Genomic DNA, 24902 nt, shown 5'->3' with positions numbered 1-24902 from the left:
TTTCGAGAGAAAGGCAACCAATATGGTGAGAGGTCTATAGAGATGGGCAAAACAAACTCAGGGTGTTGTCTGGGGAAAGGAAGCCGTCTGTGGGGCATGAGACCATTTCCAAATAACTAAAGGGCCATCACCTGGGAGAAGGATTTGACCTGTTCTCCTTGGCCCCGGGTGGAAATTAGGAGGTAGATTTCCATTCAATAGAAGGAAAAACTCCCTCAAACTGTTCAAGTTGGTAGCAAAGGGAATAAGGTAAAGCTGGCCAATGGTTTATTACCCGCAATGTTGCAGTGGCGACTTGTGCTTTGGACAGGAGCTGGACTAACTAGGTCTCTGAGACATGTTCCAGCTCAGCAATTCTATAATACTCTGATGTCACTTTTCCAGGTCATGATTAATTAATGCTGTCCTCTAAATAGACTGCTGGGCAACAAGGAAAGGAATTGATTAATAAAAAAAATACTGGGCAGCTAGGTGGCGCAGTGGATAGAGCACCGGCCCTGGAGTCAGGAGTACCCGAGTTCAAATCTGGCCTCAGACACTTAACACTTACTAGCTGTGTGACCCTGGGCAAGTCACTTAACCTCAATTGCCTCACTAAAAAAAAAATACTTCTTCAAAGACTGCTACATTAATAATGGTAACCTGTAAGTAGCTTTTCTACAAAATTAATTAAATTTTTTATTTACTCATAATTAAGAAACAGAAATAGAGCTGGTTCCCTGGACTCCCATTTCAAATTCTTATCAAGGATCTTTCTCCCACAGGACATTTTTTGAACTTTCCAAAAGCTTAGGACTTAGGACCTCCTGAGGTGGGGCCTGAGTCCAGGATGAAAGTCACCTTTGCTCTTCTTACCTCGTCTCTGTCCACCAGAGGCTTGACCTCTGCAAGGTCCACATCCTGGAGGTCCCTCGACATGGTCCCAGACTGTGACATGAAAAGAATGAAAAATAAAGGCAAGAGGGTTAGCGATGCTTGTCCCAGTTTTATTCTCCCCCTTTTTTTCACCTCCCCCTACCCCAAGGAGAAAGTCATACTGAGGGAAGGGCACAAAGACCTCTACACGAAGACTTGTAATTCCCACCCCATTCCATCCTGCCTCAAGTGGCAGGACAGGACCCTCCAATTAGTATCAGCAAACACAGGAGACTGTGGAGGCAGGAAGCAAGTCTAATCCCTGGTTCTGTCAATTCCTGTCCTTGGGCCTCAGTGGAGAGAGTCAGGATTCGGGTCAACTCCGGAACCTGCTACTGGCTAAACCTATAACCTTAGGCAAGTCACTGGATCTCTCTGGCCTTCGGTTTCCTTATTTATCAAATCAGAGGGTTGGAACCAATGGTCTCCCAAGGTTCCCTTTCACCTCTAAATCTAAGCTTCCATCATCTGCAAAATGAAAGGTCCGGACTAAATGATCTTGGGTCACCCTAACTCTAACATTCTGTGACTGGATAATGCTTTAAAGGTGCCCATTGTTCACTCATAAAATAGAGATTTTTGTGGATTAAACCTGGGGGGTGGGGAGGAAGGGCAAGGACAAGAAAGGTCTCCCATCAATATCACCTCTCACATTTGTATAGCACTTGATACTTATCCCCAAGGGCTTTCACTCAAGTTCCCTCAATTGAGCTTTATAACTATCCTATTGGAGAAGTAATTGAAGTATTGTCACAGAAAAGTGAAAGGCCTGGCTTAAAGTCAACCTGTCTACCTTGTGGATAGGCTAGGCCTAGAATCCAGATCCTCCTACTCCAAATGCAGGCCTCTTTCGTCTATCTCACAGTTCATATATCTATATATCTAGATATAGATATATATCTATATCTAGACATAGATATATCTATATATCTCACAGCACTCAAGCCTGTCTTATAGCAGAGATGGTCATCTCTCTGATAGACCATAATCTCCTTGTGGACAGGCACATCTCTTACAGCTTTTCAAGTCTCCCAGTTCCTGACACAGGGTTAGGGACTCAGTGAAGATTCATCTGATCAAAGCTGGAAGGAACGTTAGGCCAAATCTCCTTATTTTACCAAAAAAGAACCTGAGACCCAAAGAGCCATTTTGCCTGAGGTCATACACCTTTATGTACTTAGATCTCCTTCCAGTAACTTGGAGTTCCAAATCTAACACTTTGTCCACTGTACCATGAACGAATGCGGCAAACCTTAAAGGACAGTACAGGTACACCAAGACCAAGGTATAGTTCCAGATATCATTAAAATATTAAACCAAAGCCTGAAGTTCCCTGCTTCTTCCCCCTGCCCTCAAAGTCTCCACTTTCTTTTCTGCTCAACTTTGTTCCTAGGGAATTAAATGACCTGTTGACATTGACACTGTTTCTCCTAAACCTTCCTTTTCCTAGGCCCCAATTAATAACTTGGGTGGGATATGCCTGCATAGTATCTCGCCCCAAATTTGGCAATATAGACTAAATGTTACGGAGAAGAAGAGAGAGACAGAAACAGACAAAAAGAGACTGAGAACTGGGCTCTTGAGGATGTGTAAGCTTTAGGTGGTTCTTAACCATTTGTGTGTCATGGACCTCCTTGAGTAGACTGGTGAAGCCTATGACTCCCCCCGCCCCTTTCAAAGAAGGGAAGGAAATGTTAACTTCAGTTAGAGGTTGGTAGGAAAAAAAAAACCTTTTTATATTATATTAGTATAGATTATATATAAACATACACAAAAGACTATATATGCAAATGCACACAGAGAGACAGAGATAGACAGAAACAGAGACAGAGAGTTTCCCATTCAAGTTCATGCACCCCATTAAATCTATGCACAGACCTCGGGGGTCTGTACATCCACCCCAGCTTTATTTTGCGTTTAAAGAACAAGAAACAAAAGAGGAAGAAGGTATTCCGAGCTGCAAGCCACTGAGGGAAGTCTAAATATGCTATCTGCTGCCCAGTAGGAGCCATCCCTATCTGGAGCTGAGGCTACAAGCTGGGAAATAGGAGACATTTTTAGCATTTATGGTCACGGGTCTTTCGGTTGGAGTGTCTGACGGAGAGTGAGCAGTGGGAGACAGAGACAAACGCTGCAAAACCCTAAGACTGTCTTCCCAGCGTTTGGTGACCATCTCTCCCCACCAGGAGCCATCAGATTAGAACCTAGAAATGCAGGAGGTCAGAGCTAGGAGGGGCTTCCAGAGTTCATCTAATTCAATAACCACCCAATTGTAAACAACAATAACAACCTAAGAGAAGGGATTTGCTCAGTCACATAGCTTAGTAAAACTGGTCCAGAAATCAGGCCCCCTGTGTCCCAGGCAAGGGTCTGGGACACGTCACCACTGATGCCCACAGACACTAGGTTCTGCTGGAAACCAACCCCAGACAATGAGGGAGGGGGCTGCATGGGGAAAAGAGAAAACATTTTTGCCGTCAATCGCTGCGCATTTTTTCCTGCCTACTCCCATCCTCTCCCCACCCCCAGAGAGGCAGGATTCCTTACATACTGGGACAAATGAATGTCTTCTTGTTATTCTTTTTCCTCTGAAGGTTTTGAGAGGAAAAAACAAAAGCAAGAACTTAAGTTGGAAATAAACTGAATAAATATAAGGTGAGGAGTTATACATAAGCAATGTCCTTATGTTATAGATGAGAAAAAGAGGACCCAGAAAGTTGGGGCAAGTGCTTACTTAGCATCCCACAGATAATAAATAAAGGACTCACTGGGTCTTTGGATGTCATTCCCCCTCCCTGAGTTTGAATTACACACCTAACATCACCTCCTTCCACAGCTCCCCTCTAAACTCTTCAGGGTCTCCCCTCCAACTATGCTTCTCTCTCTCTCTCCAGATTCTGCCACCCACCATGACCCTCAACTGCCTTAACTCCAGAACTTCCTTCCACCATGCTGGCTTTCGCCCATTGCTAAATTCATTCCTGGGACCCTCCATTTCGGAGAAAAGCCCAGGTCAGCCGAGTTTCCTTCCCCTCCTGGCTTGTGCTTTGGACTTTCTGGACCACAGCACCATGTTTTCGAGCAGGTACTTCTTATCTCTTCCCCCTGCTCCCCTTCCCATATGGCCTCTCCCATTAGCATGTAAGCTCCCTGAGGGTAGAGAATATCTTCCTTCTTTCCTTGTATTTGTATTTTGTGTATTTATATCTCCAATGTTCAACATAGTGCCTAGCACACAGTGAACACTCAAAATACTTCTTGTCTTGCCCTATTTGCTACAAAAGTTAACCCCCTGATGCTGGCATTCAAGGCCCAATGACCTGTCACCATCCTACCTTTAAAGCTGTCTCAAGCTACTCCCTCCTCCATTTACTGCTCTCATTGCCTCTGCTTCTACATCTTTGTTCATCTGTGCCTATAATGTACAAAATTCTTAATTTCTGCCTCTTGGAATTCTGCCCATTCTTTTAAGATTCAGTTCAAATCTTTATTCCAGAAAATGCTCGGTTATTCCCCTCTTCCCAAAATGTCCACCCTTCCTCCCTATCTCTAAGCTCTATGAAATTAGAGGCCTACCTACACTTTGGAGATACTTAATAAAACGTGTGCTATATTGAATATCTGAGACAGGGAATTATTTAGATTGTTCAAGATCTCTTTAACTTTTGGGGCAGCTCATTCCATTTTTGGACAACTAAATGCAAGTCACTTAACCTGTTTGCCTCAGTTTCCTCATCAGTAGATTGGGGATCATAATAGTACCTACTTCCCTGGGTCGTTGTGAGATTCAAATGAAAAAATAGTTGTAAAGTGTCTAGCACAGTGTCTGGTACTTAGTAAGCATGAAATGTTAGCTACTATTATTAATTACAATAATATTATCATATATTTATTACTGCTAATTATTGTTGTTGTTGTTGTTTGTCCTTCATTCTCAAGGAGGACCATGACAGATGTCATGATTTGCAGTAAATTTGATTTGAGTGAGGCAGGGCTGTGCAAAGTCACCCACCTCACTCTCTCCTCCAGAGCCATCTGGGTCCAGTGGCAAGATATATATCAGGATGGCTGGAGATGGCCCTGGATGTTTGAGGCAATAGCAGTTAAGTGACTTGCCTGGGGTCACAAAGCTAGGAAGTGTCTGAGGTGAGATTTGAACTCAGGTCCTCCTAACTTCAGGGCCAGTGCTCTATCTAGTACGCCACCTAGCTGCCCCTTGTTAATTATTAACAATATAATGTTACTGTTATTATTTCCCTGCTTTCCCTAGCTTCTTCTGCCTCCTACCCTTGAAATTTCTATTTACAATGCATTATTTTGTATACATTTATGCAAATAGACTGAGAAGGGGGGCCTGTGTTTTTTGTTTCCAGCCCAACAAATGTGCCTGGGACACATCAGACACACAATAAATATTTACTAATTGACTGCCCTCCAAGAGCTTAGCTTGGGGTAGGGGTTTTGAGGTCTGAGTTTTGAAATAGGCTGTGTCACTTCTCTATTGGATTCATTTCCCAAGGGGCAAAATTAAAAGGAATAACCCAGTGGCATCTAAGGGTCCTTCCAACCCCATTATTCTCCATTCTAAGTAGGGCCCCTTCCCTTCCAACTCCACAAGAACACCCAGATAAATAAAGCCAGCTCAGAAATCCCCTTGGCAGAAGATGCTCATCTCAATCCACCCCCTGAAAAGTCAACTGATGCCATGTGGATACACGTGTGCCCATGCTCTCCTCAACCCCTTCTCTTCCCCCCAAAACAAACAACCCACACTGCTCTGGGCTAGGATCCTCCATCGTGATGTAGCAACAGCACCACTTCCCAAGAAAGACAACCCCACCCCCGTTCCCCCCCACCAACTTTTCATTATTCATCTCTCAGAGACTGTCCTCCAGGGCCATCCCAAAGACAAAGTTTGCGCTGGATCGGCAAGTTTTCCTGTTTCAAAAAAGGGTGGGGAGAAGAGGTGGAAGGGGGAGGGAAGGACAGGGGAGGGAAGGGAAAGGAAAAAACCCCAAGACTTTTTCTCTTTGGGATTTGCAAAGTCAGCGTGCCCGTGGTCATGAGAGCCCAGCCAGCAGAATACTTCGCCTACACAGTCACAGGGACATTCCAAAACTTGGGGGCCTGGCGGTATTCCCCTTGACCTCATGAGCATAAAAAATGTCCTTGTGGTCCCCACTGCTTGGATTGGGGATCCTCAGTGTGTCCTGTCTAAAAAAACAAACAAAAACCCACTGTTGAGGGATGGTGGTTGGATGGATCACATGCGAAGACTTGGGTTCTAGCAAGTCCTGCTTCTGCTGCTACTAAATAGCTTTGTTTCTGGGGACGAGTCACTTAAGTCTCTTTGGGTCCCTCTTTGTACAATCTTACAGACACTGCAAGACTGCTATCTGGTACGTAAACAGTTATTTGCGTGTTATCTCTCCCATTAGAATGTGTGACTTCCTTGGGGGTAGCAACCACTATGTTTTGCCAATCTTTGTAGCTCCAACACTTAGCATAATGCCTGGCATTTAGTAAATGCTTCATAAATAATAAATGCTTGTTAACTTGACAGCAAGTCATGTATTGCCACGGTCGCTAAAGAACTAAAATTATAGGTCACCCCAAGGATGACAGAAAGACTCATTCATGGTGGTGCTAAGTAGAATGCAACACGTTATCAGCAAAGAGGTTTAGGAGAAGTAGAATAAAGGATATATCAGAGATATATGACCACAAAAGGAGGTGGGCTGGCTATGTTTCAAAAGCCAAGGATAAAGGTCAGTCAACATGCCTGTGGCAGTGGTATCCATGTGTTAAAAGATTTGGGGATGGGGGCCCAGTCCACTCAAGTTGGGCCCTTGTTTACTAATTGATCACTTATTATGTGCTGAGCTTTCTCTATATCCCCAGAGCTTAAAAGACACTCCCTATCCTCAAGGAGCTCACAATCTAATCATGGGGGGCTTATGAGAAGATAGGGACATGGTTAAGAAGTCAAGAATGAGTTTCTAATTCATCCAATTTGGGGGGGGGAGACCCACTGCTTTTGGAATGAGAAGCCCTGGTATAACTTCTGAGTTTCTTTATTGGTAAAACAGTGTGATATAAAGTTTTTCTTTTTTTTTTTTTTTGGTTGCTCTTCTTGCCCCCCCCCAATACTGGTTCCCCAAAATGGACGTTCCTGGGGGAAAAAAACAAGAAATGATGTCCAAGAAGTGAGAAGTATGACTTCCAAAAGAGCAGACTTCATCTTTCAAATTTCTGCCCCCAATATTGAGGCCATCCCCTCCTCCCCTGCAACGCCCCTTCATGGCTGGGAATCTCCACATTTCCTACATCCCTTCCAGTTTTAAATCCTACAAAGATGTGGCTTCTTCTCTTGGCTTCCAATTTTGCATTCGGCCTGCTTGACTTTACAGGAGTGTTGTGAGAATCCAAGAACAAAACATCTGGGACAAAGACAGTCACGAGACAGACAGAACCCAGCATGTTCCTCTTAGACCCCTATCACATTCATTGTATGTTTCATCCCCATCCCCTCTAGGCTGTTGTAAAGCTCGCAGAGCCCAGAGTCCATAGTTTATTATTGCATATTACAGTAATTGATCTTTGTGTCTTATCCTATTAAGACTAAGCTGTGTTATGGCAGGAACTGTCTTAGAGCTGAGAACTATGCACTGGATAAGGTAGGTACTGAATGTATGAGGAAAGGAATTATTCCCCCAGGGTCTTGTCAAATTAGCCCAACATAATGCACAAAAGAGGTATTTAATTAAAGATTTGCTGAATGAACATATGCAGTTTTCAATGGTGTTGGGACTAGATGAGGCTGCGATTGATGCAACTTAAAAACTGATGGAAGTACTTCTGAAAGTATATGCAGCAGTTCAAGAAAGGTACCATAGACTCATAAAAATTTCTTCCCTGTAAGATGGATGACAAGCCAGTATTGCCAGGTGGTACAGGTTAAGCTTTCTTTAAAGCTAAGAAAACAGGAGAGAGCCACGCTACAAAAGGTTTTCAAAGAAGAGTTTATATATTTTATCCTTGAATCAATAGGGAGCCACTAAAGTTTACTGAGGAGGAGAGGGATATGAGCAGATTTGAATTTACAGAATATCACTTGGCTGCAGAGTGGAGGATGCCCCAAAGTGAGGCGGCAGGGAGGTCAGGGAAATCAACGTGAAAGGCTGTGGCAATAAGTGATAAGGGCCTGAATGAAAATGGTAGTTATATGAGCAGAGAAGAGGTCAGCCACAAAAGATGTTGTGAAAATGGAATGAGACCTGGCAACCAGCTGGGCATGCGGGGCAAAGGAATGTGAATGAGGCTTATTTTGTATCAAGTGGTGGAGACTTTTTGTTCTTTATAAATACTAATATTACAAAGTGATGGAGACTTTCTGTTGCTTATTAATATTAACAAGTGAGGGAGACTTCTTGTTTATTAATATTAATACGTGACGGTGACTTTCTGTTGCTGTTTCTTAATGTTATTAAGAGATGAAGACTTATTACAAGATAAGTCCCAGTAGAGAGGTATAAACAAAAGGGCTCAGGTGAAGTCCCAGGAGAAAGATCATTAGAACCACTGATGAAAGAGAGGGAAGGAAAGAAGGAGAGGCAGAAAGCCAAGAGGCCATGAGGCAAAGAGAAGGACAGAGGACATCTGAGGCATAAATAAGCAGTGGCAGAAACAGAGGCACGGGCCTGGGATAGTACTAGCTGAAGCACAGAACACATAGCAAAGATTACAGTATTAAGGTGGAAAGGTATAATTGTGAAATGCCAAATCCTGCTCCGACACTTACTCATCTTAAAATAAGACCCCATGGCTTAATAAAGCCAAGTTCCTTAATCTTTCTGAGCTTCAGTTTCCTTTTTTTTTTTTTTTTTGGCGAGGCGATTGGGGTTAAGTGACTTGCCCAGGGTTACACAGCTAGTAAGTGTCAAGGTGTCCGAGGCCGCATTTGAACTCAGGTCCTCCTGTCTCCAGGGCTGGTGCGCCACCTAGCTGCCCCAAGTTTCCTCATTTTTTAACTATGGGTAATAACTTATTTCATGGAGTTTTTGTCTTTGTGTTTTGCACAAACATACACATATACACATCTGTTGTCATTTTTCTCTTTGTACCAGCCCGGGGCTTGCCACGTAAGAACCCTTGTTGACTGAATGAAGATTGGCAGATGATTAGAGGAAGGTCACCGTTTACTCAACAGCCCAGGCAGAGACTGGGGAATAGATTCCAAAGGATGTCAAAAGATCTACAAATCAATAGGTTTAGACAGTCTCCTCGGAAAGGAGAGGGAAGAGTTAAAAGGAGATCTGCGGTCTTAGCCCAGGAGACCAGGCAGGCAAACAGACAGTGGCCTGTTGACAGAAAGAGGGAAGTGAGAGAAAGAATAGCAGGAGAAGAGCTATCAGTAGCTATTATTACCATTTTAACAGAGCCAGCTAGTGGACAGAGCAGTGGGTCTGGAATCAGGAAGACTACCTTAGCTGTGTGACCCTAGGCAAGTCACCTAACCTGTCTTGGTCTCCACATCTATAAAGAGGGGATGAATAATAATAATAATGAATAGTGAATAATAATGCAACTCCACCTTGCACACAGCCTCTTGTTGTGAGGACTGGGGCTAGTATTTATAAAAGCTATCTATTATTATCACGGAACCCTAACTCCAATTTTTCAGTTATACCACATCGACTACTCTTTTTAATGAAATTGTCTTCTCTCTAAATCAGCAATGACCAGGAATGCATCACAGTCCCCAGGGGCCCCAGGAAGCACCTAACACTCAAGGCAGCCAAGAAGATAACAGGGCCACCTGGAAGGTTCTGTGCTTGGCATCCTCAGAGCTGTCATGGACTCAAACCCAGAGGGGGCAAACTCCAGGTTAATGAGTGTTGGTTCTGAAGGGCTGCTGACCCCCGAGGGAGCTACTGTTCAGCTGGGTCTTGCCCAACCAGACCTGAACAAGGAACAGAGGGCATGAACTGCTCTGAAAACCTCAAGAGTTTATCCACTCAAGCAGAAAACCTGTCAAATTCCTTCAGACACCAAATCAGCCAACCAATTACCACCGACTTAAGTGCCTGTCTGGGGGAGGAGACCAGAGAAAGTGACCTTGAGGGTTCTTCTAGTTCAGAGCATAGGAGTCTTAAAAGAATCTGAGGCAGCTAGGTGGCGCCAGTGGATAGAGTGTCTGGAGTCAGAAAGACGAGTTCAAATCTAGCCTCAGAAACCAAATGTGTGACTCTAGGCTCAGTTTCCCCAAATGTAAAATAGGAATCATAATAGGGCCTACCTCCCAGGGCTCTTGTGAAGATCGAATGAGATCATAATTGCAAAGTGTCTAGCACAGTCTCTGGCACACAGTAAATACTTAATAATGCCTTAAGGGGCAGACCTTGTATTCCACTGGGCCACAATCTGCCCCTCTGTTCACTGGGCCAGACAACCAGCCCTTGTGATGCTTTTTTTTTGGGGGGGGGGGCAATGAGGATTAAGTGACTTGCCCAGGGTCACACAGCTAGTAAGTGTCAAGTGTCTGAGGCCGGATTTGAACTCAGGTCCTCCTGAATCCAGGGTCAGTGCTTTATCTACTGTGACACCTAGCTGCTCCCACACACACACTTGGGATGCTTTTTGACAACAATTAACCATCCTTGATTCCGGTATCTGGGCTGGGCTGGGGAGGACTTCAGGTTTACTCCAACCTACAGTGTCTAAGGGTTCTGGCATCCTGTGATTCTTTGTGTCCAGCAGTGGATGAAGGGTTATGAGGATGGTGACAGAGACCCCGGTTCTCAAATAAGTTACAGATAGGTTGGGAAAGTCTTGGCTAGACCTCATGAAACATAATGTCAGAGGTCATCCAATCCAATCCTTTTTCCTGAAAAGCATTTGTTCCTGTCCTTGGTTACAGATCTGCTTGCATACTTTCAGTGACAGGGAACCCGCTACTCCAGCCCATTCTATTCACGGGCAACTATAATTAGTAAGGTATTCTTCCTACAGTCTGTAGCTCTCAAGGTTCACAGGCTTTTAAACCTGGAAAGGATCAGGTATAGGTCTAGTCTAATCCTACCCCCAATTTTACATAGGAGTAAAATGAAAATGACTTGTGCATGGTCACACAAGGATTGCCAGACAGAGGGAAAATTCTAACTCAGAATTTCCCGATAGTTATTCGTGCCAGGGTAGAAGAGAAGGATGGTAAACATGAACTCTGCCAAGGGATGTGTTCCCTAAGCAGCTGATGTTGCTGGCTTCCATATGGCTGGGTGGAGAAGGACTTCGGACAAGCCTGGTCATGCCCTTGGGAAAACCCCGTGACTGAACTGGGATGGACAAGATGGAAAAACCAGAAGCACGGAGGACTGCAACCCACAGAAACCAAAAGGATGCTGATCAGCCCCTGACAATCTTTTGCATTTTCACTGCTATTGTTATCCCCATTTGACAGCTGGGGAAACTGAGGCAAGCAGGTTAAATGACTTGTCCAGGGTCACACAGCTAGTAAGTGTCTGAGGCTGAATATGAACTCAGATCCAGTAAACTATCCATTGCACCATCTAGTGGCTTGTCCTCTCCCATTATTTTTCCCAGTCCCATGGACTCATCAGAATTCTGGAGGAAAAATTTCTCCCATTTAAGATGAAAGCCTTGAACCAAAAGGTCAAGTTACCTTCCAGTTCCAAATCCTATGATTTATGAGAATCTAGACCAACCTCATCATTCTCCAGACAGGAAAACTGTGACTTGCATGAGGTCACACAGATAAGGAAATGACCACAGGCCTGTTCTGGTTCCCTCCAGCTGTGAGTGCCTGCCTTCTTCCCACAAAGGACACACGGACAGGTTGTAGAAACATTGTCCAACTCCACCCCCCCCCATCCCCTCCCCTTAGAATATAAGGGCCTTGAGCAGATTATAGCATTATAATATGATTAAAATTATTATTACTAATAACATCAGCATTTATCTAGCACCTATGGATCAAGTCACTATGCTAAGCCTTTTACAAATATCTCATCTGATCCTCTGAATAACTCTGGGAGGTAGGTGCTATTAGGAGCCCCACTTTAAAGTTGAGGAAACTGAGGCAAACAGGTTAAATGACTTGTCCAGGGTCACACAGCTGTGTCTGAGTATCTAAGACTTGGAACTCAGGGCTTCCTGCTTGTCTTTCTTTGTACCCCCCATGTTTAGCACACTGCCTGGCATACAGTAGTCACTATATGCTTATTTACTGACTTACTGAAATGATGAGAAGGTACAGAGGACCCCATCCTTCTGATGCTTTAATAGTCTGATTACTAGGTTCTCGGTACCATAAGTTTCCCAAAACGCATCTTAAACAAAGGACTCCAAATCCATCCCTTTCTACTAAACCATGAGCCCCAAATCTTCCAGAAAGAGCAGAAAATAGAAGGTTAAGGAGGGTCACCAGACCTACCCTTTGGCTGGTTATCACCCACTGGCATGTTCTACTTTTCATACCCTTTACTGCGCCATGCATTCACTGCCTCAACTGTCCCTCGAAATCTCCCAGGAGGACAGGGAAGACAGAAATCACAAGCATTTAGCAGTCTAAAATTTACAAAGCACTTCACATACATTCTCCTCTGTTCCTATCATCGCTGCTGTGAGGCAGGTATAATTGATTATCTCCACTTGCAGAGATGATGCCTTCTAAGTTCGCAGGGTCCGACATCTAACATCTCAGTTGGGATTCAAAACTAAGTCTTCCCAAACTTCCAGCCTTGGGAGTCAGAAACATCTTTTTTTTCTTTTTTTTTAGTGAGGCAATTGGGGTTAAGTGAATTGCCCAAGGTCACACATCTACTAAGTGTTAAGTGTCTGAGGCCGGATTTGAACTCAGGTACTCCTGACTCCAGGGCTGGTGCTCTATCCACTGCGCCATCTAGCTGCGCCCCCCCCCCAAACATCTTAAAAACATAATACTGTCATCGTGACCTTGGGCAAGTCACTTAACCCATGTGCCGCAGATCACCAAGACCACCAATTAAAGGTAGGATGGTAGTTCCAATCTACCATCAGGGCACCATGGAAATCCCCACTGCCCCCACCTCACGATGAAACCTCAGATCCCAACATGCATGATGCAAGGATTATTTTATCAGCACTGTTTCTGTTTTCTTCCACAATTTCCTTAACTTCTTTTTAAACCATCACATGCTAAGAGCAAAAAGTTACATTTGAGCTGTTAAGATAAAAGAGACTTGGTGGGTGGGGTAGAAGGTTGGCAAGGCTATAGTGATCTGGAGTAAGGGAAGAGGTCCATTGAATGGGGACAGAGTGAGGAGGCCTGCTGGAAAATTCACCACTGATCGCCATGGAGTTCTTCCACCATAGCCACAGCCCAGACAATTTCCCCCCTATTAATATGCCTCAGTGCCTCTGTCTATCAATTTCCTAGTGGCCAGCTTCACAGAGTTCCATGAGGCCTAAGTGTTCTTTCCAGAGCAGTGGGCTCTTTCTTCAGAAGATGGATTTTTTAAAAATTCTGTTGATTTATTACACCTTATTTGAATTTAACATACCTACTCCATCCTCTCCTCCTTCCTCCTCCCCAAATCGGAAACCAAAGGGCTTCCTGGAGAGCCAAGTCCAGGGTCAATAGCATCAACTGCAAGCAGGCCCTCAGATCTCCGGCTTCACTCTGGGGAGAGCAATCTCTACTTTTCTGCTCAGGGCTAGCTGATAGAGGCCGCATCAAACTGCAGGTCCTAGGACACTTTCTTGGCCCTTCGTCAGGCCCAAGCCTAGAAGAATGTTGGCAACCTGAATTTCAAATGCTCGCTTACATAATCAAATCATAAACAGAGGCTGTGGGTCTGTTATCTGTTAGGTAAAAAGTGTTTCACTTTAAAAAATATTTTTTGTGGGGGAGAGGAGGAGGAGGGTATATTTATATTATCAAGATTAATCAACAGGTGAATGAAGTTTGCTAAAGGCCACAGAAAGATCCAAAGCAAATTTCACCCCCCCTTCCCCCCAAAAATGTCTACTGCTCCCCCCACTAAGGTTTTTTTTTTCCCCTGTAGTAGCATTTATGTTTTGTTTGCTATAATGGGGTTAGAATTCTTAAATCATGGTCCTAACAACCAACATTGTTTATTACTGAATTTATTTATTACTGAATGTGTATGATAGGTTCAAAGCAGCAGAGATTCAGGACTGAATAGGAACTTAAATGGGCCATCTCAATCCAACCTCATTTTATATATGAAGACCAGACAATTTAATGGGGACTACTAGGCCAGGGTGAGCCAAGCAGGGCCAGGATTCAAACTACAGCCAGGTCCTTTACCTGGAGCACCCTTTCCACTAAGACAGGGGTCCCTATCTCCAGGGCATGCCCACAATGTGCCAGATTTCTGGAGAATACCAATATTAAAGTGGCTGAGTCTCCTTCAAGAGGCTTATAGTCTATTAGAGTGGGAGGGGGGGATTCTTAAACTTTTTATGTATCCTGGACCCCTTCTCAGAATGTTTTTAAATAATTAAGATGAAAATGCTAAAATTAGTGAAAATAGATGGTGTGATTTATTTCCTGTGTGAAATCTACAGGGGGTAGGGGGTGGACACATGCCAGATTAAAAGTGTTTTACAAGGTGACATAATATGTATTGGGAATCATCGATGAGCTAAGGCCCAAGGGTGCTTAACCTTTTCTGTGCTAAGGATGCCCTTTGAAAGTCTGTTAAAGCCTGTGGACTCCTATTTTGAATCAGGTTTTAAAAAGCATAAAACAAAATAGAGGGAATTATAAAGGAAATCAATTATATTGAAATGTGGTTACTGAGTTTTGTTGTTTAAAAACAAGCTCAAAGGCCCCAGGTTAAGATCTCTTGGTCTAGTTGGTCTGAGGGGATTTGGGAGTTGACCCATATATGGACACTAGGCTGGACATGACCTTTCCAAGAGCAATGCCAACACTGATTGGATTCCTTAAGCAAAGGATACAGGGGGGAGGGGGGAGGCCAGAATCATGCCCAGATGGGCCTTGGTCTCCTGGCAGACACCTGGATTGGATAAAGCATGGGTCTGGTGTCAGAGTTTACAGTCTAGCAAAGCCAGATTATACTCTTTAAGAGGCGGTCCTACATTTAATCCAGCAACTACAAGAGCATTTGAGAAGGCAGGGAACACTTAACAACTACTAGAAACGGTGGGAAAGAAGGCCCTCTGGGAACATACTGACTTCTGAAAGACGCCACGGGCAAAAAAACGCTATCATGTGAAGGGTGCACTGAGGCATTAGAAAAGACGCTGTGGCTTGCTGACCCCTTAATGCTGGAAGGAGCTCTGTTAATAATTAACAATAACAACAACAACAACAAGCCAGTGCCAAGGCACTGTACTAAGCACTTTATAAAATATCATTTCATCTGATCTTCACAACAACAGATAGGGCAAGTATTATCCCCATTTTTCCAATGAGGAAACTGAGGCAGAAGTTAAATTTCTTGCCCACAGTCACACAGCTAGGAAATATCTGAAGCTGGATTTGAACTCCAGACTTCCAGACTCTGGGCCTAGAGTACTACCTAGCTGTTCCCTATCAAGGTCCTCCAGTGTAATGTCTTCATTTTACAGGTTAAAACAAACAAACAAACAAAACAAGGCATCAACTTCCCAATTAACACAGAGAAGATTAGGATTCCTGGCTGAATTTAGAAGAGTTAAATTCAATATTTTCTCTAAGGCAAATGTGTATGTATCTGCAAATTTCTACTAGCTAGGACCTCAATTTCTTTTTTTTTTTTCTACCTTTTTTTTTTTTTTTGCAGGGCTATGGGGGTTAAGTGACTTGCCCAGAGTCACAAAGCTAGTAAGTGTCAAGTATCTGGATTTGAACTCAGGTACTCCTGAATCCAGGGCCAATGCTTTATCCACTGTGCCACCTAGTTGCCCCAAGACCTCAATTTCTTAAAGGTTTATAACCCTAAAAAAATAAAATAAAACAACCCCTCTCCTCTGGAAGTTCTAGCCTGCCGAACCACTGGGAGGTTACAGAGCACAGAGAAATGTCAGGATCACAGCAGTCCAGCATTACTGGCCTCCAGGGAATGCACATTCCTAGTCTATGGGGAGGCTGGGAGACAGACCCCCTACCACTAAATGTGGCTCTGAACCAAGTCAGGGGACAGCGGGAAGGGCCCTGCACCCCACCCACCTTTTCCCCTCTGCTGAGTTTCCTGGATCTCGTAGCAGGTCTTTTTGTCTAGATGGTATGTTGGCAGGCTTGAGGTTTTTCCTGGCATGGAAACACTGAAGCAGAGGGGACCCGAAGAATAAGCACCAGGGGGAATGAAGAGCTTTTTAGTTTATAGAGGACTATTCCCCGAAATGGAGACCAGGGCAATCATGTGCCCAGTGGCTATTGGAGAATTCACTGTAATCCTATGAACAATGCCAGTGTTGCTACTGTAGGGCATGGAAAAAAAAAAACTTATCTGGAACCTGTGCCTACCCCTGGGCTATAATGCCATTCACTGTAACACAAGTATTTCCTTTAAAGGTATAATTAGTGTGTATTAAAGGGAAGAGATTATTTGGAAAAGGATTCAGTATATATACAGACGACAGGGCTTAGAGAACATTTATCCCAACCCCTCTATTTTAGTGAAGTAAGCCTCTGAGAGGTTAGGTCACAATGGTAATTAGTATCATCGCCAGAATTTGAACCCAGGTCCTTGGCACCAGGGCTCTTTATACAATATTATTAAGGCTCTAATCATGTCCTGCCTTGTATTATGGTTATTTGTATAAATGTCTTTGTATTACCTGTGTATATTTTATATATGCACACATGCATATGTATATGTGTGTAGATAATTACATACACACATCCACCCTGATAGACAAATTCTATAGATTGTCCATTTAAAGATTTAGCAAAACCTTGGCCATTGATGTTTTTCATCCATTTGATTTTTCCCTTGTGGATGGTTAGACCAAACTTTTTTGAGTAATTATGGATCACATCTAAGAGGTTCTAGTAGTAGTAGTAGTAGTAATAGTAGTAGTAGTAGTAGTAGTAGTAGTAGTAGTAGTAGTAGTAGTAGTAGTAGTAGTAGTAGTAGTAGTGGTGGTGGTAGTGGTGGTGGTAGTGGTGGTGGTGGTGGTGGTGGTGGTAGTGGTAGTGGTAGTGGTAGTAGTACTACTAGTAGTAGACTTGAAACAAGCAGGAGGCCATTATCTACCCATAGGGAATAATTCCTCTTTAACTTAGACTCTGAGAATTTCCTATGTAATAGCAAATACCTTTGGGGAAGAAACTGAATAGCAAGTCAGACTAGATGGCCTTCAGGAAATTGCTAGCTTTCTCTGAATGATCCCAAGCTTCTCCCACTAACAAAAGTTCACCTTTTAAATACTAATATTCTCCTGCTGTGGTGTGGCCTGTGAGTCACAGAATCTGACAGTCTCTGAAGAAATAAAACAGAGTATGACCCAGCAGGCAATGAAGAAATGCACAGTAGGTGTGGGCAGGCTGCAATGTATAAGAAAGGAAACTTCAAGAATCATAACTGAGATCCCGGCGAAATGCCTAAGTGGAAAAAAGACAGCCTGGTCCAAGAGACTGTTTTGAGAGAATCACTTGGGCTGGATGGCCCAAGTACTGCATAGGTTGCCCCATTTCTCCAAAATAGAGGGGGAAAAAATCAAGGAAAGTCTGGTTGGAATTCATGTGGAAAGTTTATGGGAAGACATGAACAAGAGTCACAAAGGATGGGCAGGTACGGATGGGATAAAAGATGTTTCAGTGAAGTGATGAAATCAAAAATCCTTTTAAGCATTTATGGCTTACCTTCCTTACTAGACTGTAACCTCCTTGAGGGCAATTACTGGGTTTATATAACCCTTTTGGTTTAAATCCCATCAAAATTGCTCATGATTATATAAGCTTGCTTCATTTGCCCCCCTCACCACCAATTTTTTTTTTTTTTAACATCCATTTTCTCATTTGATCCTCAGGATAGCCCCCTGAGGCAAGCAGTTCAAGCATTATAATTCCCATTTCACAGATGAGGAAACTGAGTCTGAGAAGTGATTTGCCCAGTACCTCACAGCTAGTACAAATAAATGGCAAGGCTGGGCCCCGGTCTCTTAATTCTATAAATTGTACTATGAGGTATTCGGTGTTTCCAGTACGAGATGTATGTACTAACTAGATTCTCTATTACATGCCTCACCCTAGCTGTCAGGGTAAAAGAGAAGGAAGAAAGACCACAAATGGGCAGGCTTTAGGCTAGGCTGGGTGTCAGGGAGACAAGAACAGGAGTCAGAAAGAATCCCTAAGACTTACTTCTCTGAGGAAGAGGACCCCGGCTTACTGGGAGGCCTCTCAAAGCAGATTATCAACAGGCTCCTTCCATCAAAAATAAAACTGAGAGATTCAGGTCAGAAAACAAAACAAAACAAAACAAAACAAAACAAAACAAAACACCCTTTGCATTTAAATATGCAAAACATTCCTCAAGCTTTTGAGGGTGGCTGAGTCACTGCTACTGTCCAGGCAAGGAAAACATGCTATAGGTCTGGCTAGTCTCCAAGAGTTAAATTTCAAGTCAGGCTGGTATTGAAGAGCATCAGATCTTAGAGTCAAGATGACTTGGGGTCCAAATGCCACCTACATACTATGCAATTTGCCTTTTAAATTAGGGCCCGTTTTCCTATATTTTAAATGAGAGGGTGAGTTACTGGATGCCCTTTTTCCAGGTCTTCTGAGAGTCTGGACCACCAGAAATCACAGAATTTGACAGGCCTAAGACACCACAAGGGCCATCTAGTGTAACCCTTAACAGAAAACAATCCCCGCTGTAACATCACCAACAAAAGGTTATCCAGTCTGCTTGAAAGCCTCCAGGAAGGGGGTAAACCCACTTCCTTGGAGGAAGCTCATTCTATTTTTGGTCAGCTCTGGTTATTAGGAAGTTTGATGTTTGGGGTTTGTTTTTTTTTTAATTTTGTTTCTTTTTTTTCCTTCTTACTCATTTACCCAGGACTCTAGGCTCTGCCCCTTAGGGCCAAACTGAGAGAGTCTAAAATCCCTTGCACACAATTGCCCTTCAAAGATAAATCACACACCCTCCCTGAGTCACTAATGGTGGAAAGGCTCATTGATCAGGCTGAATGGGCCAATGGCTTTTGTAGATGGTCCTCCCAACTGCTAGATTCTAGCATTCTAAGAACCCCTCCAACTTCCCCACCCTAAGTCCCATGTTGTAAATGATAACACTTCAGCTTCCAACACAGGATCCCTGTGCAGCTCCAAACATTCTCTGTTCTAAGTTCCCTTCCAGTTCCGAATCCCAGGATTTCCAACGCTGAATCATCTTGGGGGTCCAGAAAGTACCCAATCTTTGTCTCATGCCTCTGTTGTTCTTTGCAGGCAGGCCTGGCCTGTGTGAGGGCTTCTAGGTTTGGGCCATTATCAGACAATACTATCTTTCTTTCCCAGTGGGTGTGCAATTCAGGTCACATGCCACAGTTTTTTTAAAAAGCAAAGGGGCAAACAGTGCTGTTCAGAAGCCTTCCCATCACAAGGGCAATTAGAATCCTCCTCAGCTACCCCCTCTCCAGCCTCTCCTATTGTCACCCATCAACGTCTGATTTAGATTATTCCCCTCCAACTGCCCGCCCCCATTAACTTCTACACACCCACTCTGCAAAACAAAAGAAAAATGATTATTAAATGGGAAAGATGTGTTAGCCTTCCATCCCAAGTGATTAGTGGGACAGCTGGCAAGGGTATTAATCCTGGGTCTGACCTTGGACAATTCAGAAAAACCTAGCTTGTAGCCCCCCCCCCCTCCATTCCCCCTCCCCCACTTAGGGATAAATAACTTCCTTATCTATTTAAAGGTAGTAGACCTGGGCCAAATCCCATCCATGAACGTCCTGTCCTGGGTACCTTTCCTTAAGTTACTACTTTTCATACACTCTACCTTTAAGCAAATGGACTTTCTTGCTGATTCTCACACTCAACCCAAGATCGCCTTTCTCTGCAACTTTGTGCCAGCTCTTTCCCAGGTACCTGAAATACACTCACTCCTTATCACTGCCTAGTGCAATCCTTAGTGGTTCTATTCAAACACCGTTTTCTACATGAAACCCTTCCTGAGCCTAACTGGACGGTAAATAGCTTCGTTGTTGTTGTTGAGTTGTATCCAACTTTCATTACCTCATATGAGGTTTTCTTAGCAAAGATACTGGAGTAATTTGCCATTTCCTTCTCCAGTGGATTAGGTAAACGGAGGTTAAGTGACTTGCCCAGGGTCACATAGCTAGTAAGTGACTGAGCCTACATTTGAACTCAGGTCTTTCTGACCCATCCCCACCCTACCCAATTATTTCGTAGGGTTTTTTTTTTGTATATATTCCCTGAAAAAACAAGTTTCTTGAGAACAGGGACCATTAGGTCTTCACTGCCTAGCACTAGGACTTAATAAATCTTTATTCTGGTTGTTGTTGGGGGGGGGGGGGGCTAGCCTTTCTTAGTAACCCCAGCAACACAGCACAGTGCCTAGCACAAAGCAGATGCTTAATAAACGCCTGTTGACTTATTCAAAGATAGAATTTCCAGCTTGAAGGGCCTTAAGAGATCATCTGTGAGCAATTAGGTGGCACGGTTGATAGAGCACTGGTCCTGGTGCCAAGAGGAACTGAGTTCAAATCCAGACTCAAAAAGTTGACACTAGTTGTGCAACCCTGGGCAAGTCACTTTACCCCACTGCCTGAGAGAGAGAGAGAGAGAGAGAGAAAGAGAGAGAGAGAGAGGGAATCATCTGGTCTATTCTAGAAATTCTTAACCTGATTTATAAACTTTTAAAAGTATATTTTGACAGCTATTTTTATTTTATATTATGTTTTAAATTATATTTTATGTCTTATTTCAACATAATTGGCTTCATTTGCAATGCTACTGATTTTATTTTATGCATTTAAAAACATTATTCTGAGAAGACTTCAAAGAGGTCAATGATATTTAAAGGTTAAGAACCCCTGACTTGGTCCACCCTCATCTTTCTAGAAGGCAGCTAGATGGAGGAGAGAGAGAGAGAGAGAGAGAGAGAGAGAGAGAGAGAGAGAGAGAGAGAGAGAGAGAGAGAGGGAGCGAGAGAGCGCTCATCCTGAAGTCAGGAAGACCAGACTCAAGTCTAGTTCCAATCACTTACTAGCTGTGTGACTCTGGGCAAGCTGCCTCAGTTTTCTGATCTGTAAAATGAGGATAATAATAGCATCTACCTCCTAGGGTTATTGTGAGGATCGAATGAGATAATGATCATAAAGCTTAAAGTGCTATATAAATACAGGCTGTTATTAATAATAACATTTGGTATGGAGCATTCGATGTTCTAACATTTTGAATTCTTAGAATTCCTTCCACCTCTGCCATCTCAAGTCCTATGTTCTGACATTCGATTTATTATATACTCCAAAAGTCCTACTTTCAACTGCCCTTTGAAGCTCAAGTTGAATGTCAGGCCACCCTGGAGGTCATCCAGTCTAGCCCCTGCCTAGAAAAATAGGAAATCAAGCCAGGGAGGCTGAGGGTCATGGTACTGTTCAAACACGGCTGAATTTAGGAATCAGGAAAAGTGAACTAGAGTCCTAGGTCTTATAGAGTCCTTTGCTGTGTGACCCTGGACAAGTCACTCTAGTCCAGTCTGTTTTCCTTATCTGTGAAATGGGACCTTGGCCAATGCCTTCACGGTGCCTAATGAGGATTGTGGCAGATGCGGTTACAATCAATAAAGATGAAGGCAATGTCATTTACCCTATAGGCACTAACCCCAGTTGTGCCAAGTAGGAGGTACTTTTGGTCTTCCAAGATGTAGGGCAGAGGGAAAATAATCAACTCATGACCCTCATACATAATCTATTTAAATTGACCAAAAAAAAATACAACCCCTAAAATCACAAACCAAGTGAGCAATTCAGCTGAAAGGTGTCCAAGACAGAGAACGCCAGAAAACTATAGGGTGCCTCTATTTTGTCTCCCCAGTCTTCGGGAAGAAAAGCTCCACCCACCCTCCTTGCCCTGAGTCAGCCCCAGCAAAGTAAAAAAAAAAACAACTGGCCATCTATCCAGACCCAGAGAGTTTAGAGTGTCATTTTTCTATAGGTCTCAATACAGCACCCTGAAAATTTAGAATCGAGTCAAAGGTTCTTAATTCCCTCCCTGTAACTTGGCAGTTTGTTGAAGCTCCCTGACCCTTTCTCAGAAATAGAGGGTGTGCGTGCGTGTGTGTGTATGTGTGTGTGTGTGTGTGTGTGTGTGTGTGTGTGTGTGAGAGAGAGAGAGAGAGAGAGAGAGAGAGAGAGAGAGAGAGAATATAAAGGTTAATGAAAATAAAGATGTAATTTATTTTTCCCTTCCAAGTTCAAAGATTCCTTGAGATCTAGCCATTTAACCCCTCAGAGGTCTGTGGAGAATGCCTGATCTGGTCCAGGCCCCTCACCTTAAACAATTAATCATCATTTATTATGCACCTACCATGTACCGGGCACTGTGCTAAGCCAGCTGAGGATACAAAAATAGTGCCTGCCCTCAAGGAGCCCACAATTTAATGCGGAGAAATAACATGTAAACAAATATATAAGGCACATTGTTATGTGAGGGATGAACAGGAAACAGATGGAAAGCACTCAAATGATTGGGGAGGGCTTCTTGTAGAAGAAGGTGGGATTTTTGTTGTTGGGACTTAAAAAATTACTGACCAGAGAGGTGAGTAATGAGAGAAGAGGAGGGAGGGATGTGTTTTACAGTCCAGAGAACTAAAGCCCAAGTGAGATGAAGAGAGGGACTAAAGTCGTCTGCCTTCCAAGTCCTGGGCTCCAAGTCCCTCAGCCCTCCCATGCCAATCTCAAAAGCAAGAGGGCAGAATTGCATCTTCCCAAGCCCTGCTCCTGCTTCCAAAAACACCCCGTGCACACAGACCAGCCCTCCAGAAGACCAACTGGGTAAGGAAGTCAGACTAATCACAAAGAGAGAGCAGGCATCAATCGCAGCCTGGGTACATAATTGGCCCGGCTCAGGTACCTTTTTTTTTTCCAGGGAGAGGATAGTATCTGTCTTCCTAGCTAACCTGCCCTCTTCTTCTTCAGAGAGGCTCAATCATAGCCGAACTCAAACAAGTCAGGGGCAAGCTACTTGCAGAAGAAATATCTGCGCGGTTCCAGCTGTTTCCACTACTTGTACGCAGGAGGGATTGGCCGGACAGAGGGTGAGAAAGGGAGGTCGGCCAGGGGTGGCAGATGGGGGGGAAGGGGTAGTTAAGGCTCACTCGCCCAACCTCTAGTCTCCCCCCCACACACGTAATTAAAAAGTACAAGATGAAATCAGATAATACACTAGCTCTCTCAACCCACAGCCGCTCCCCGACCCCAACATCACCACTTCCCCCCCTAGGACTGCAAGACACACCCACTCACACCCACCCTTTTCCCTCCGCTGGCGCTATCTCTCCCCTCTCTCCTCCTCTTCCCAGTACCAGGCCATAGATCAAAAACCATGGTTGACCCCTTTTGTCAGAAGGGACGCACTCAAATTCCCTCTTTTTTCCACAACTGGGCATCACACACGCACGCAAGCTAGCACACCCAAGCCCACACACTCACCCCTTCCCTTGTCTCCGGAGGGGCAAGAGAAGGGGGTCGCTTAGCTGAAGCGCCCTACTATGGGGTTCTTGTCTACACGGGCCCGCCTTCCTCTTCTGGCCCAAACCAGGGAAGCTCCCACGTCGCGCACGATTCCCCAGGCAGAGGCGCCAGCTGTGAAGTTGGGCACAGAACCAGGGCGAAGTGTGCCAGGTGTTCATAACCAACCCTCCCCCCGCCATGTGTGTATACATACACACTCATACACCCATGATTCGCAGACATCCATCGGAAGGGATGCCAGTTCCCACCCTCTGCTCTTGGGGTCATCCTAGCGAGGCTGGGTGGAGCCCGCCCTTCCTTTTTTAAGCCCTTTTCTCTCACCTCCACGCCACCAAACCCGAGACCCAGCGCTCCCCGATCCCTGCTACCCGCCCCAAGCACCCCCTTCCTCCCTTAATCACCCCATCCCCAAGTTTTGAAGCTAGCACTGCGCGCCCCGCCCACCCCGAGGAGCCTTCTGCGACCCAGGCGCACGGTGGGGTCGCAGGGCTCCGAGGTGCGGGTCGCCGTCCAGCCTCGAGAGGGAAAACCAACGATCCCGGGGCTCCTCATCTTGGTCCACGTGGTGGAGCTGGGGGGGGGGGGGAGGCGGCGAGAGGCTTGTCTTACCTGGGGGGGAGATGATTGGAAGATAAGAGCGCAGGTCCAAGGGGGCTACTCAGCCGCGCCCTAGTCTTGTGTCCAGCTACAGAACTCGAGCCCGAAAGCGTGGGTGAGCGGAGTAAGCGTGCGCGCAGGCTGCGAGGTTTGTTTATGTCCGGCGCTGGCTGGCGAGGGACTCTTTATAGCCGCTGCGGCCCCGCCCTCCTCTCCCCGACAGTCCCCGCAGCTGCTGTTTCTGCACGCAGCAGCCCCGACCGCCCTCCCTCCTTCCTCCAGCTCTTCCTCCTCCGCCTCCTTCCTCGAGCCCTGGCCGCCTGTTGCGCAATGCTTTGTAAGCGAGGAGCCGCTCGGGCTAGGGCGTCCTCATCCTCCGGGCTCTGGGCTCGCCGCACCACTCCCTTCCCCCCAGCCCCCCCGGAACCCAAGATCTTTGTGTTTTGTGGAAGCGGAGGGGCGGCAGCGTGGTGTGCGTGTGTGTGTGTATGTGTGTGTGTGCGCGCGCTGTGGTTAATTTCCTTTCCACCATATGGGAGTTGGGAACGTGCACGCCTCCACACCCCTCTTCGGTTGCTGGGTGGCTTATTAACACCAGCTTCGGCCAGCCTCATTTTCCCATCCTCCCCCTTCCCCCCCCCCCCCGCTTTTTCCATCTTTTTCCATTTTCCCTTCCCTTTGCTCCTCCTGGAAGT

At 44.8% G+C, this 24902-nt stretch overlaps 1 protein-coding gene across 1 annotated transcript in view; it reads right to left on the bottom strand.

Moving 5' to 3' along the window:
- Positions 1-24625, bottom strand: part of NDRG1 (N-myc downstream regulated 1) — an 82567-nt gene extending 57942 nt beyond the window's left edge. Inside the window, exons 1-2 of the mRNA XM_043971926.1 lie at positions 24220-24625; positions 856-927 (exon numbers count right to left, since the gene is read on the bottom strand). Coding sequence (XP_043827861.1) covers positions 856-918 — 63 coding nt within the window. The 5' untranslated portion in view covers positions 919-927; positions 24220-24625. The remainder of the gene's footprint in view (positions 1-855; positions 928-24219) is intronic.
- Between the last annotated feature and the right edge of the window lie 277 nt (positions 24626-24902).

The sequence above is a fragment of the Dromiciops gliroides genome, chromosome 1 (assembly GCF_019393635.1).
Source record: "Dromiciops gliroides isolate mDroGli1 chromosome 1, mDroGli1.pri, whole genome shotgun sequence".
In the NCBI taxonomy this organism is placed as follows: Eukaryota; Metazoa; Chordata; class Mammalia; order Microbiotheria; family Microbiotheriidae; genus Dromiciops; species Dromiciops gliroides.
This window is presented reverse-complemented; position numbering and strand designations above follow the sequence as displayed.